Genomic DNA, 16,319 nt, shown 5'->3' on the forward strand with positions numbered 1-16,319 from the left:
ACATTTCTCTAGTCAGCTCCTATTATTCAGGACATCTTTCAAAAAACATGCATTTAACATGCTTGCAAGAGAGACAGAGCGGAGGAATACATTTTCATTGTTCATGTCCAACGTGGAATCACAGGATGACATATGTTTAGTGTTTTAAACATATCTGTACTTTAGGATGAGATTCTGTAATGCAATCACCACTCCTTGTTTTTATCTCTATCAAGAACCAGAGGTGGGAGTGACTAGCTAGAACAGCATATTTTAAACTATTTGAGTAATCTGACCCCAGCATCTCCTGTGTGCAATCTGTATTCTCACATTCGCATCAGATATTTTCCCAATTCCTCTAATCCATGGCCTGCCATTAATTCATTTAAAAGCTATTTTATGCCATGCTGCTTTCAACAAGGAATCACTCATGTCTTACAGGAAGAATCTCTACATGCATTGCAGACATGATTATTTTTGGCATATTGCAACGCTTGTAGTGTAGATTATAGATCCCTTTTATACCATGGAAACAATCATTCATGTTTTTCTTCTAGGGGGAAGTCACTTTCATGAATGCAGCAAGTGGCATACTTCGACAAAATGCTATACCAATGTTTCCCAAACGGTGGGTTCCAATCCACCAGTGGGACACAGGTAGGGTCTAAGTGGGTCAAACATGCCTCAGAAGTACTCCTCCACCCATGCTCTCACTTCCCCAGGACAGCAAGGAATGGCATGTGGAGCAGGATCTGGGCAGCAGTGCAGAGCAAGCCCCTCTGGGGTACAAGCAAGATGTGACAGGCTGCTGACTGTCCACTCACTGGTTCTGGACACTTACTCCACACTGCTACTGTTGCCAACCCAGATCCCACTCTCATTTTACCAGAAGCCAGGCAGCGATCACAGCCACCTTGGGCTGCAGGAACAGAGGATCACAACCACCTAGGACTGCAGGAGAGGGCAGGGCTGAGAAGAGTAGGGCAAGGGTAATGGTGGGTTCACAAAGACAAAATGGTGGTTGATGTTAGTTAAAAAAAAAAAGCCTTAGTAAAAAAAAAACTTTTGAGAACCACTATACTATAGTCTTACATTTAATTTAAGGGCACTGAACAGACATAAGTTACCCTGATGAAAACCTCATACTATAATTTATAGTCCTGATGTAACTAGCATCTTTACAGTTCTTTACAGCAGTTAGAGTAAGAAATTCAGTTAGGTTGTCATTGGAGATTAAGTATTGAAAATACAGACCTAGAGCCAGTTTTTGTGCATCTTTTTGTAGTTGCCCTTGCAAACGCATTTTGTTCCAAGATCAGAATGCTCATCCTAAACAGCACAGTAGCCCAAGCTCAAAGAAAACCATGTTTTTCTCCTTTGCAAATATGCCACATCAGATGTGGCATAAGGGGAATAGGCCCTTATTCCCAGTGAAGCAAAACAGTCAGACATCCTGCCTGAGGGACATATACCAATCCATAAAGGAAAGGCCACCCTCTTGCACTACCAAAGGCTAAGTACACTATCTCAGCAACCCTCCCAGCACCTGCTCCCCTATAAGACAAGGAAATTTTGACCACAACCTCTCATCCCCAGCATGACACAGCATTGTACCACCACAAGATGGATGCTCTATTACATCAGTTACTACTGATAATTGCATAAATGTTTTTTAAGTCTCATTCTTATGAATATGGACATAAGACATTTGGTTGTCAAACTTAATATGTTATTAGTCTAACAACCTTATTAGTTGGGGATACTTGTTGTTTGATTTCTTTTAAAGGGGGTTGCTTGGTAAAGGTGGTGATGGAATGCAGGCATCCCTAGGAAATTGATTTAAGGATAGGTTTCAGAGTAACAGCCGTGTTAGTCTGTATTCGCAAAAAGAAAAGGAGTACTTGTGGCACCTTAGAGACTCACCAATTTATTTGAGCATAAGCTTACGGGAGCTACAGCTCACTGCATCTGATGAAGTGAGCTATAGCTCACGAAAGATTGTGCTCAAATAAATTGGTTAGTCTCGAAGGTGCCACAAGTACTCCTTTTAAGGATGTGGTAAATGACAGTGGTCTGTGCCAGCAAGTGGAGAAGTAGAAGGAAATGTACCATTAGGAGACCACTTTATTTTGTGGCTGTATGTCAACAATGTTTTGAGCTTAACAACCCTAATGCAAAACATGGCTGTGAAAAAAAATTCGAAGGTGTTTTTGTTTAGTATATATGCATTGATGTCACACCCACATACAGATTCATAGAATGCCGCCTCTCCCAGATTCTACCAAGAATTTAAAAAAAAATAGTAAGAAAGTGATTGCCAGAGACAAATTTTAGCTGGAAATCAATTTCTTCTCTTCATGCATTTTTAATAGGAAGGGTCTGAAAAACTACAAAGGAAATTCAAAGGGCATAAAAGCCATTATGTGAACATTGCCACTGAACGGCCACTAATAGGAGAGCAAAAGAAGAATGTTTACCCCTTCCGAGCCCACTTCAGAAAACTATGGAGTTTTAAATTAAAGGCGCCACAACACAGTGTGCCAAGACAATCTAAAGCATGTGCGCAAGCATCCTCACATAGCTCTACCAATACACCCAGCTTTTATAGCTATGCCAATACTACACTTTAAGCAACTCAAACAGTTAAATATGCTAATTTTGTCTTTTAAGAAGGCCAACACACAGGAGGACAGAATTACAACTGATTTAAGTGATCAAATCATGTTAAAATCTTTCATGTTAAACCTGTGATATCATTCTTGGTAATCTGTATCTGTTATTTCTTGCACTGTACAGTAACAGCAGTTAGGGCACTAGCCTAGGATGTGGATTTGAGTCCTTTATCTGCCAGTCTTCCTGCGTGACCTTGTGGGACCATGTCACTTAGGGAACTGAGACACAGGGCCATACAGATACCTAAGGTAGATAGAGATAGATGCTACCCTGAGCAATGGTGTAATTTTTCCAACTGTAACAAGACAGAATTGATTTAAATCAAAAGTACAATAAAAGCTTTTTTAACCAGCATGTTGGGGGTACAGGGGTGCCAGTAAATTAAAAATGCCGGTTAACTCAGAGGGAGGGGGTTGGAGTGCGGGGAGGAGGAGGGGAATGCGGGGCACACTGTGGGAGGGGGCTCGGGGCAGCGGCGTGGGAGGGGGGCTCAAGGTGTTAGACAGGGGGAACCCCCCCACCTCCAATGGCCCCCCGCAAGCAGCTCCCCGTCCCTGCTGCTTCAAGCAGAGGCGCGGCCAGGTGGTTCAGCTCTGCAAGCAGGCACACTGCCTCCATCTGCAGGCGCCGCCCCCTGCAGCTCCCATTGGCCGCAGTTCCTGGCCAATTGGCTGGGAGCTGCAAGGGCAGCATGCCTGCAGAGCCGCCTGGCTGCGCCTCTGCCAGCAACAGCAGGGACGGAGAGCTGCTTGCGGGGGGCTGCCAGAGGTGAGCGCTCCCACGAGTATCTGGCACCCCAAGCCCCACAAACACCCCCAACAACCTGCCCCAAGCCCCCTCCCGGACCCAAACTTCCTCCCAGAGCATGCCCCACAGCCCCTCCCATGACCCAGCCCCGTTCCGGCCCCGCACCAACCACAATATAAACCTGACTTTCAGTGCAGATCAGAAATGCCGGTTTACAGAGCTTGCCAGTTGGTGAAGTGCTGGATAAAAGAGCTTTTACTGTAAGATGCTACAAAAGAGCAGTGTAAAAGCCAGTGAGTAGAAAGGGTTTAGTCATGTGTCACTATCATCCAGAAGTGACACAAGTGAGCCAGTTCCGATGTAACGTATTGCAGTTCCATAGCTGTACGTTTGCAACAAAGAGGGGGCCAAAAGCAGAGCTAAAGCTAACTGTACTACTTCAAATTCTACTAACCTATGGAATCCACCAGTTTCCACATATTAAGACAAACTTAAATCTAACAAGTGTTTAAGTTTAGTAGGAGTCTGTTACAGACCACTAAATCAGACTATAGAACCACACAACTGTTGTATCTATAATATATAGAAAGTAAAGTCTCATATTATTAATACTAAAACATCCTTCTGAATTTCTGAAAATTATAGACAATTTTGTTATACAAGTAGTATACCTGAGTTGGGATAATTATATTTAGATTTCATTTGAGAGATAAATTCATCTTATAAATGAATGCAAGACGAGGGGTTTCCTTGGTTCAACTGAGCATGAATCCCAATTAGAATTTAAAAAAACAAAAAAAACAAACAAAAACTTAGAACTAGAAGGGAACTCAACAGGTCATTAGTCCACTGCAGTGAGGTTGGACTAAGTATTACCTAGACCATCGCTGACAGGCGTTTGTCTAACGCGTCTAAACCTGCAATAATAGAGATTTCATAACCTCCCTAGGTCAGTGGTTCTCAAACCCCCCCCCCCCCACCACAGACCACTTGAAAATTGCTGAGGGTCTCAGTGGACCACTCAGTGATCTTTCCAAATGTTATTTGTACTGTTAGCTAACTATTGTAAAGCACTTGGTTAAAAGCGCTATATAAAAAAAACCCATAATTAACTTTTTTTGTTCTACAAATAAAAGCACAAAATTCATATTTTAATATCAGTAGTCTTACCTTTCTAATGCAGTGGATGTGCCCTCTCCCCCCCAACGCGGCAGCCCCTGAGCTGAGGCTAGGAAGGGGGGGGGGGGGCGCGCCCCTCTCCCCAGCAGCCGCAGCCCTGGAACTGGGAAAAGTAGTCTCTCTCTGGCCACCGCAACCCTGCACGTCCCAAATTCCCTTCACCCCATCTTCTCACTCCACTGCCCCCTCCCACCTACCCCCTATTTCCCTTCCCCCCCCCAGGCCACCACCTCACCTTACCTGTGCATCTTCTCCAGGGTCCAAGCACCAAATTAGCGGACCCATCTTTGTGCAGCTCCACTAATTAGGCCCTTCATTCTCTTGTGTGCAGCTGCCCAGGCACACACCTTAGAATGAACTATCCGCGGACCACCTGAATGGAGCTCGTGGACCACAGACTGAGAACCACTGCCCTAGATAATTGGTTTGTGTTTAAATGCCCTTACAGTTAGGAAGTGTTTCCCTAATGCCTAACCCAGAGGTTATCAAACCTCATACATAGTTTTAATTCCTGATTTAAGTACAAAATTCAACTTTAACTATCAACTTTAACTATATAGTTAGACTTCATCAGACGTCTTCTGGAAAAATCTTCTGAAGGTAACTGAATACCAGTTTTAAAAGTTTAATGCTGACAATAATAATATCTGAAACAACCCTAAGTATAAATTTTTCCACTATTTATATAATTTCCCTCTTCCAAAATAATATCTGAACCAAAATTAAGTGCCACTTTAATCTGTAGAATAAGAACCTGATGTTCCATCATTGCACAATGCATTTTAGATTTGAAATAACTGTCTCACTATACTACAAAGGAACTACAATTTGAAACAATAGTGAAAAACAAAAATTAAAATTGGAACATAGGAAGAACTGTATCTGTTCCTGTAGAGTATGAAACAGATGTGATAAATTGCATGAATAAAGCTCTACAGTAAATAATTCCAAACCACAACCACTGCAGTAGGTGTCAAAACTATATGAACTACAGTAATTTTAGGGTAATTTTGAATGAGACCATATGCAGAAGCTAACAGTTTAAAATCTTGCTCTACTACTAAGTTCTCTCTCTCATCACTGTTGAATTCCACATTAAAAATTATGTTTGTAGTAAGAAACGAGTTGGTTTGAATTAGAGTTTCATTTTAACATGAATACTGAGTGAAACTTCTGAAAGACAATGAGACAGCAAGACTAAGGGCTTGTCTATACTGGCACTTTACAGTGCTCCAACTTTCTCCAACTGGGGGGAAAAAGAAAACACCTCTGTGCGCTGCAAGTGTCAGTGCTGTAAAGTGCCAGTGTAGACAGTGCACCAGTGCTGGAAGCTGTGCTCCCAGCACTGGTAGCTATACCCCTCGGGAAGGTGGGTTTTATAGAGTCGCGACTACATAGCCACGTTAAAGCGCTGCCGCGGCAGCGCTTTAACATTGCCAGTGAAGATGTGCCCTTAGAGAAACACCAGCAACAGTCCTAGCTATTAGACAAGTGTTACTTGTATCAGCATTAAGTATATTAACTCACTCTGCAAAGAAAGCATAAACTGGATACGGACAGGTTCTTACATGATAACTATTATGGCTTTTTCTTGATTCAGAATACACGATATATGAAGAAATTATAAACCAAAATGAAAGTCTGAGACTAAGTTTGTTTCAAACAGAACATTAGAATTTTTAAAGACCATTTAATTGCTATTTATTCTATTTGTAAAAATAGTAGCCACTTCCTCAGGATTTTAAACACACATTGCATATTTAGAAACGCTGGGCAATGATTTTTACTTTATTAGAAGATTAACAAAATATATCAAAAGACTAAGAAGCTCTCTTTCAAAGGATATCTGTGTCTCTTCAGGTATTTGTATGTATGTGTAGTGTCTACCAGTGGTGGCTAGACAATTAGCAGCCCACATCCTGCAGTTTGACTTGGTGTGGGTGAATCCTTCCTTATTGTAGACTGGACTATAGACCTCAGGGGTCCATAAACAGAAGCTCTAACTGGTGAGCTAGAAGGGATCCAAGTCACTTGCATCCCAACTGAAGTCACTTTTTGTATATCACATGTGCTCATGTTTATTTAAAATAGCCAGCCTGCCAATTAAAAATAGTACTGAGTAATTTAAATGTGCTATCAGTTTAAGCAAAAGGAACGTATCCAGTCATTAAGTTTATGTACAGCATATTCAAAACTATTTTAAGATAAGCACAGATAATTTATTACTTTGAGTTGGCTGCTTTAGGAACCAAGTATATATCCAACTCTAAAGCCCATTCACATTTCCACAATCTGAGCTCACTTTTCAATTTTGAATGGCCTTCACACAAGTATACACATGTGAAGAGACATCTGTGCAAAACAATGAAAAGAAAAGGAAAAGCAAGATTAATTAGGAGTCTAGTGGTATAAAAGACAGCTTATTCAAAGGAAATGCAGCATGGAACTAACTTGTTTGCTTTTTTTTAAAGCTACCAGTGTTATACCAAGACACTTAGTTTGCAATTGCTATTCCCCCCCTTTCCCCCCCCCCACACTTACTTCTTCATTCCCATTCAATATAAAGAGCTAGGTTATTTGGATTTCTGAATTCAATATACAAACCCAAGTCATCTAATGAAATAATATTTACTGCCTAAACACTGTCAAATTGCTTCCTTCCTTTAAAACTCAAAGCAGTAAACATCTGCACATGCAAAGCTTTATCCATCTCACTGAAGCCAATATGACTGAAGTTACACAGATGAGTTTACAAGATACCCTTTAAAACCAACTGCTCTTCAATGTTTCTGATTTCATTCACTTCTTTCTGGTGGGGTATGGGAGTGAGGCAAAGGAAGACATGGAAGGCTGTTGGGTCCATTATTTGTACAGCACACGTGTAAGCACAGCAATTCATAAAGAATCAATTCTATATTTCAGTACAGCAACTGGAAAACATTCTTGAAATTTCAACAGAGTTTCATTTCCAGTAACTTTGGACAGCTTAAAGATAAAGTTACCATTATCACATGAAAATTCTACCAAACTATCTCCTGTACTTTCCACAGTTTAAACTTTAATCCAGTCGAAGAAAACCAACTCATTTATATAAGCAAACTGTTTGACAGCCTGGCATTCCACAAATTCTGTCCTACCTCATCATGACCCTTCATGCATCTCAATTTTATGAACTAAAATATGTATCAAATCAAAAACAATGATTTACCTTACTAGTAACAGGTACTTTGCCAGTATTTATTCTAGATTTAATCCTTCCATTATTTTGAGAAAAATAGTCATGAAAATGAGTAGTTTGCTTCCCTCCCTTCCAAACATCCCCCTAATGTTGCTTAAAAATACGATTTCTATATTTTTAGTTTTTAAGATGTAAGTGATTTGAGACTCAATCTTGCAAGAGCTTGCACTAAACAGGGTCATACAACTATTCATATGAATACATGCTTGCAAGATCAGGCCCTAACTCCCCTAATCCACGTTATTAGTCTCGTATAATCATTTTCCAAGTGCTAAAAAAATGACTCGCCAAGCCTGGTACACCACAGTGTTAAGCAAACTCAGAAGACTAGCTAAAATTAAAGGATGAGCAGGGTAGTAAAACCCAGCCCAGAGAAGTGAAACCAGGCCGTTCTCCGGTTCAATCCCCCAGGGCAAACTAAGCGCCGTTGCTGGATACGTTCAAACAGCCTTGCGAGATCACCAACGGTTACCGGCCTTCGCACCGCCGCCCACCCCCCGCCAACGGAGGAGGAGAAGGAAGGGAACTTGCCCTCGCAAGAGAATCACCCACCCGAGGCAAACACCCCAGGCGAGAGCCAGGCGAGAGCCCCCTCCCCCGGCCCCGGCCCGCACTCACAGGATGCCGGAGCAGGAGGTGCACACGAAGCTGCCCACAGTCATGTCGGTGTAGGTGGGGCCGCGCTGGTCGCAGTCGAAGCACTTGCGGTTGGGCGGGAGGCTGCTCATCTCCCGCAGCAGCTTCAGGTGCTTCTCCTCCTGCTTCCGCTTGGCGCTCGCGGCCATCGCCCCGCCGGGGAGGGGAGAAGCCGGCAGGAGCCGGGCCCCGCACACACCGGGCGGCGGCGGCACGCAGGGGCCCGGGGGCTGAGGGAAGGCGGCGGCGGGCCCCCTCGGCCTCGGGGGGAGGCGGCGGCCGCGACGCGGGGAGGGGTCGGGACCAGGCCCACGCGCACCCGGGAGAGCGGCACCGAGGAGGCCAGGAGCGGAGCGGGGCCTGGGGCGGCTGAATAACGAGCTTAGGCGGAACCTGCGCGACACCTTGGCGTTGCGGGATCAGACAAGGAGAGCGGGGCCGAGGCGGGGGCCTGGGGCTGCTGCGCCGAGTGCGGTGGCTGCCTGCAGCGCCCCCTGCCGGCTGGGGGGACTCGCAGCTCCCTGATCTCAACCCGACAAAGGCGTGGCCACTGGGCTCTTACCTGGAGTGGCCGAGGCGGGGAGGAAAGGCCAGGGAGGGGCGAGGGCGAAAAGGAGGGATTCGGATGGGTGTGTTAGAGAGAGGGTGTCTTCCGCCCGCCCACTTCCTGGATTCCCCAATAAGGCAGACCTAGAGCTAGCCCAAAAGGGGGGGGGTGGGGAGGTTCCTGTGGACACTTGACCACAACTCAATCTTTTACATTTCCAAACACCTTTTTCAGACTGTCAGCTTCTTGGCAAAGCATCAACAGTCAAAACATTGTGGCAACCCCCGCCCCCCACACACACACAGTTTTCACAGGTTTGGCATTTTGATTAAATACCAACGTTTTCTGCAGCAGACACTTTTCCCAAACGTATCATTTAGTTGAAACTCCAGTTTTCCATCAGAAAACAGTTTTGAAGGAAAAATTTCCACCAGTCAGCACTCCCCTGAATGCAACCAAGCCCTTGCTGACATACAACAGAGACAGGGCTCACAGAAAGTTTTTCAGGAATGTGAATGTCATTGTCATGTTTGCAGTGTTGTTGCTCTCAAATGAACTCCCACAGAAAAATTATAAAAGACAAAAGCACCATGTCGCTTGTGGGCAAACACTTTTCACAAAACGATCATTCCATATCTGAATCTCCGTCCTCAAGAAAAACCTGCATAATATGGTTAAAAGGTGAGCCTGGGAGCTTAACATTCATAACATTTTTCAGAGTAATAGCCGTGTTAGTCTGTATTCGCAAAAAGAAAAGGAGTACTTGTGGCACCTTAGAGACTAACCAATTTATTTGAGCATGAGCTTTCGTGAGCTACAGCTCACTTCATCGGATGCATGCTGTGGAAACTGCAGAAGACATTATATACACAGAGACCATGAAACAATACATCCTCCCACCCCACTCTCCTGCTGGTAATAGCTTATCTAAAGTGATCATCAAATTGGGCCATTTCCAGCACAAATCCAGGTTTTCACACCCTCCGCCCCCCCCCCCACACAAACTCACTCTCCTGCTGGTAATAGCCCATCCAAAGTGACCACTCTCTTCACAATGTGTATGATAATCAAGGTGGGCCATTTCCTGCACAAATCCAGGTTCTCTCACCCCCTCACCCCCCTCCAAAAACCACACACACAATCTCACTCTCCTGCTGGTAATAGCCTATCCAAAGTGACCACTCTCCTTACAACGTGCATGAAAATCAAGGTGGGCCATTTCCAGCACAAATGCAGGTTTTCTCACCCCCCCCTTTTCCAAAAAAACACACACACACAAACTCACTCTCCTGCTGGTAATAGCTTATCCAAAGTGACCACTCTCCCTACAATGTGCATGTTAATCAAGGTGGGCCATTTCCAGCACAAATGCAGGTTTTCTCACCCCCCCCCCCTTTCCAAAAAAACACACACACACAAACTCACTCTCCTGCTGGTAATAGCTTATCCAAAGTGACCACTCTCCCTACAATGTGCATGATAATCAAGGTGGGCCATTTCCAGCACAAATCCAGGTTTTCTCACCCCTCCCCCCCAACACACACACAAACTCACTCTCCTGCTGGTAATAGCTCATCCAAAGTGACCACTCTCCCCACACTGTGCATGACAATCAAGGTGGGCCACTTCCAGCATAAATCCAAGTTTAACCAGAACGTCTGGTGGGGGGGGGGTAGGACAAAACGAGGGGAAATAGGCTACCTTGCATAATGACTTAGCCACTCCCAGTCTCTATTTAAGCCTAAATTAATAGTATCCAATTTGCAAATGAATTCCAATTCAGCAGTTTCTCGCTGGAGTCTGGATTTGAAGTTTTTTTGTTGCAAGATAGCAACCTTCATGTCTGTGATTGCGTGACCAGAGAGATTGAAGTGTTCTCCGACTGGTTTATGAATGTTATAATTCTTGACATCTGATTTGTGTCCATTTATTCTTTTACTTAGAGACTGTCCAGTTTGACCAATGTACATGGCAGAGGGGCATTGCTGGCACATAACATTGCTAGACACGAACAATCATGGTTGTAAAAAACTGGATTTATGGCGTATTAAAACAATCTGTAACCCACTAAACCCCCCTTTTTGTTAGACTGCAGAAGTGTTATCAGGTCACTTCACTTGCAAGTCTCTGTGCTAAATACTGTGCTAGAATATGTGCTAAATACTGATGCTAAACAATCTGTTCCACAGCCACTTGTTGTATTTAGCTGTGACACTGTGGCTACCTTTCCCAGACCGGAAGAACAACTCTGTGTATCTCAACACCTTTGTCTCTCTCACCAACAGAAGCTGGGCCAATGAACAATATTACCTCACCCACCTTGTCACTCTCATGCCATTTTCAGTCATTCAAAGGATTATAAAATGTTTGCCTTATTCAAATCTTATGTCTAAGCTTAAAGCCAAAGTTCGTTGATCCTTCTCATATAAAGAAATAAGGGATACCAAAATGTGGGACTAGTAGAGTGGCACAAAATGAAAAACACATTTTGTTATGTACTAGAGCTGCCTGTTTTTCAGCTAGCTCTACTTTGTACAAACTTACGTATGCAAAGATTTTCAGATGTGTAGTGTGAATTCATGCTAGAGCTTTCCAGAGCAAGAGCAAATAATTTGGGTTTTTCAAAGTAATTCAGATTTTTCAAGCAGAAACTGAAGGAGAGAGCACACCTCCAGTGAGGAAGCTCTTTATAAGATATCTAGTTCATAACTCATATCAGCTGTAACTATTTAAGGTTTATAATCTAAAGAAATTTATGCCACCATATAAACATTTTAGCCCATCTGGAGGTCTCCAGGTGTCTAGAATGGTTCATGACAGTGAGTGCCAACCTCAGGGCAGACTGCCAAAAAGCAGGGCAGAGACCCAAACTGGCTGTGTGTTCTACAGTTAGACTTCACCAATCCTACAAACCCCCCCCTCCCCCAAGACGTTCTGGTTAAACTTGGATTATTGCTGTGCACATTGTAAGATGAGCTATTGCCAGCAGGAGAGTGAGTTTGTGTGTGTGGTTTTTGGAGGGGGTGTGTGGGGGGGGGGGGTGGTGAGAAAACCTGGATTAGTGCTGGAAATGACCCACCTTGATTATCATGCGCATTATAAAGAGAGGTTTCAAAGAGGGATGGGCTATTACCAGCAGGAGAGTGAGTTTGTATGTGTGTCTGTGTGTGTGGGGGGGGGGGGGGGGGAAGAGTGAGAAAACCTTGATTTGTGCTGGAAATGGCCCTCCTTGATGATCACTTGATGATCACTTTAGATAAGCTGTTAGCAGCAGGACAGTGGGGTGGGAGGAAGTTTTGTTTCATGGTCTCTGTGTGTATATAATGTCTTCTGCAGTTTCCACGATATGCTATGCATCCGATGAAGTGAGCTGTAGCTCACGAAAGCTCATGCTCAAATAAACTGGTTAGTCTCTAAGGTGCCACAAGTACTCCTTTTCTTTTTTCTTTTTACGAATACAGACTAACACGGCTGTTACTCTGAAACCTGTCATTATGCAAGGCACTGCATTTAGCCGCATGGAGTGGAAATCTATCAACTGCATGAAAAAACTTGTACAGATACAGACAGACATCATCTTCCTTTCCAAATGCAAACAGATGGACATCGTACCAAAAGGACTGAAGGTAAAAAATCCATTACAATCTACATACCACACAGACTATGCTGACAGCTTGTGCCACACGCTCTCAAAGAAACTGCGGAATCACCTGATCAACATCCTCTACAGCAAACAGGGAAAGATTAAGAATGAGCTCTCAAAAATTGATACTCTCATAAAAAACCAACCTTCCACACAAACTTCCTCGTGGCTGGATTTTACTAAAACTAGACAAGCCATTTACAACGCACACTTTACTTCTCTACAAAAGAAAAAGGACACTAAACTTTCTAAACTACTACAGGCTACAAGGGGCCACAGCAATGGTCCCCTCAACCCACCCAGCAATATTGTTAACCTATCCAACTATACTCTCAGCCCAGCAGAAGCAGCTGTCCTATCTCGGGGTCTCTCCTTCTGCCCCTCCACCCCCTCGAACATGATACAGTTCTGTGGTGACCTAGAATCCTATTTTCGACGTCTCCGACTCAAGGAATATTTCCAAGATACCTCTGAACAACATAATGATCCACAGAGGCCTGCCTACCAACATTACAAAAAGAAGGATTCTAGGTGGACTCCTCCTGAAGGTCGAAACAGCAGACTGGACTTCTACATAGAGTGCTTCCGCCGACGTGCACGGGCTGAAATTGTGGAAAAGCAGCATCACTTGCCCCATAACCTCAGCCGTGCAGAACACAATGCCATCCACAGCCTCAGAAACAACTCTGACATCATAATCAACAAGGCTGACAAAGGAGGTGCTGTTGTCATCATGAATAGGTCGGAATATGAACAAGAGGCTGCTCGGCAGCTCTCCAACACCACTTTCTACAAGACATTACCCTCTGATCCCACTGAGAGTTACCAAAAGCATCTACAGCATTTGCTCAAGAAACTTCCTGAAAAAGCGCAAGATCAAATCCGCACAGACACACCCCTGGAACCCCGACCTGGGATATTCTATCTACTACCCAAGATCCATAAACCTGGAAATCCTGGACGCCCCATCATCTCAGGCATTGGCACCCTGACAGCAGGATTGTCCGGCTATGTAGACTCACTCCTCAGGCCCTACGCTACCAGCACTCCCAGCTACCTTCGAGACACCACTGACTTCCTGAGGAAACTACAATCCATTGGTGATCTTCCTGAAAACACCATCCTGGCCACTATGGATGTAGAAGCCCTCTACACCAACATTCCACACAAAGATGGACTACAAGCCATCAAGAACACTATCCCCGATAATGTCACGGCTAACCTGGTGGCTGAACTTTGTGACTTTGTCCTTACCCATAACTATTTTACATTTGGGGACAATGTATACCTTCAGATCAGCGGCACTGCTATGGGTACCCGCATGGCCCCACAGTATGCCAACATTTTTATGGCTGATTTAGAACAATGCTTCCTCAGCTCTCGTCCCCTAACGCCCCTACTTTACTTGCGCTATATTGATGACATCTTCATCATCTGGACCCATGGAAAAGAAGCCCTTGAGGAATTCCACCATGATTTCAACAATTTCCATCCCACCATCAACCTCAGCCTGGTCCAGTCCACACATGAGATCCACTTCCTGGACACTACAGTGCTAATAAACGATGGTCACATCAACACCACCCTATACCGGAAACCTACTGACCGCTATTCCTACCTACATGCCTCCAGCTTTCACCCTGACCACACCACACGATCCATCGTCTACAGCCAAGCTCTGCGATACAACCGCATTTGCTCCAACCCCTCAGACAGAGACAAACACCTACAAGATCTCTATCAAGCATTCTTACAACTACAGTACCCACCTGCGGAAGTGAAGAAACAGATTGATAGAGCCAGAAGAGTTCCCAGAAGTCACCTACTACAGGACAGGCCTAACAAAGAAAATAACAGAACGCCACTAGCCGTCACCTTCAGCCCCCAACTAAAACCCCTCCAACGCATTATTAAGGATCTACAACCTATCCTGAAGGATGACCCAACACTCTCACAAATCTTGGGAGAAAGGCCAGTCCTTGCCTACAGACAGCCCCCCAACCTGAAGTGAATACTCACCAACAACCACATACCACACAACAGAACCACTAACCCAGGAACCTATCCTTGCAACAAAGCCCGTTGCCAACTGTGCCCACATATCTATTCAGGGAACACCATCACAGGGCCTAACAACATCAGCCACACTATCAGAGGCTCGTTCACCTGCACATCCACCAATGTGATATATGCCATCATGTGCCAGCAATGCCCCTCTGCCATGTACATTGGTCAAACTGGACAGTCTCTACGTAAAAGAATAAATGGACACAAATCAGATGTTAAGAATTATAACATTCATAAACCAGTCGGAGAACACTTCAATCTCTCTGGTCACGCAATCACAGACATGAGGGTCGCTATCTTAAAGCAAAAAAACTTCAAATCCAGACTCCAGCGAGAAACTGCTGAATTGGAATTCATTTGCAAATTGGATACTATTAATTTGGGCTTGAATAGAGACTGGGAGTGGCTAAGTCATTATGCAAGGTAGCCTATCTCCCCTTGTTTTTTTCCTACAAACCCCCCCCCCCCCCCCCAAGACGTTCTGGTTAAACTTGGATTATTGCTGTGCACATTGTAAGATGAGCTATTGCCAGCAGGAGAGTGAGTTTGTGTGTGTAGTTTTTGGAGGGGGTGTGTGTGTGTGGGGGGGGGGGGGAGTGGTGAGAAAACCTGGATTAGTGCTGGAAATGACCCACCTTGATTATCATGCGCATTATAAAGAGAGGTTTCAAAGAGGGATGGGCTATTACCAGCAGGAGAGTGAGTTTGTATGTGTGTCTGTGTGTGTGGGGGGGGGGGGGGAAGAGTGAGAAAACCTTGATTTGTGCTGGAAATGGCCTTCCTTGATGATCACTTGATGATCACTTTAGATAAGCTGTTAGCAGCAGGACAGTGGGGTGGGAGGAAGTTTTGTTTCATGGTCTCTGTGTGTATATAATGTCTTCTGCAGTTTCCACGATATGCTATGCATCCGATGAAGTGAGCTGTAGCTCACGAAAGCTCATGCTCAAATAAACTGGTTAGTCTCTAAGGTGCCACAAGTACTCCTTTTCTTTTTTCTTTTTAAAGCACCATAATAATCTTACCAGGGAGTCACAGACAGTGCCAGGGATTTCCCTACACCCCCCCAAGGGGGTGTGTCCCCACCCGCCCCCCAGTTTTGTGAACTAGTTACATGCAGTGTTGCCAATTTAGAGATTGTTCGGAAATTTGAATTGAAATTGAAACATTAATACACACTTTAAAAGCATATACAGTGTATGATAAAATACATGTATCTGAAAAAGTATAATAGATTTGAAAAGTATGAACATAGACTAGCTTCCCTATACAGATGTTGTTTTTTATGACAGTGTCAGTGCATTCATTTCGGTGATGTTGGCCAACCTAATAATTTCAAATTATGATTTATAAGCAAAGTCTAAATGAGCTCTCCCTGACAGCTCGTGATGAGCTGGGGGCTGGAGGGAAAGGCTTCAGGACCAGATTGTATTTACATTCACACCTAATCTACCTAGGTATCCAGAAAACAGAGTGTTGCCCAAGTGATAGATTTTGGCTGGGGTTGGGTTACAAATCACCTGAATGCGGGTGTGGGAAGGTGTTATGAAATGTTGTTTTTCTTATTGTATGAGTAAAGGACAGTAGAACTGTACTTAGCCTGTGCTGAT

The 16,319-nt window shown here is 44.2% G+C and overlaps 1 protein-coding gene across 15 annotated transcripts in view; it reads right to left on the bottom strand.

Annotated features, from left to right (window-relative positions):
• AGFG1 (ArfGAP with FG repeats 1) overlaps positions 1-8,680 on the bottom strand; it is a 68,417-nt gene extending 59,737 nt beyond the window's left edge. For all 15 annotated transcript variants that reach the window (XM_074963883.1, XM_074963887.1, XM_074963882.1 and 12 more), the window contains exon 1: positions 8,435-8,680. In XM_074963883.1, coding sequence (XP_074819984.1) covers positions 8,435-8,601 — 167 coding nt within the window. In that variant the 5' untranslated portion in view covers positions 8,602-8,680. The remainder of the gene's footprint in view (positions 1-8,434) is intronic.
• Positions 8,681-16,319: the final 7,639 nt, after the last annotated feature.

This window comes from Natator depressus, chromosome 9 (genome assembly GCF_965152275.1).
Source record: "Natator depressus isolate rNatDep1 chromosome 9, rNatDep2.hap1, whole genome shotgun sequence".
Classification (NCBI taxonomy): Eukaryota; Metazoa; Chordata; order Testudines; family Cheloniidae; genus Natator; species Natator depressus.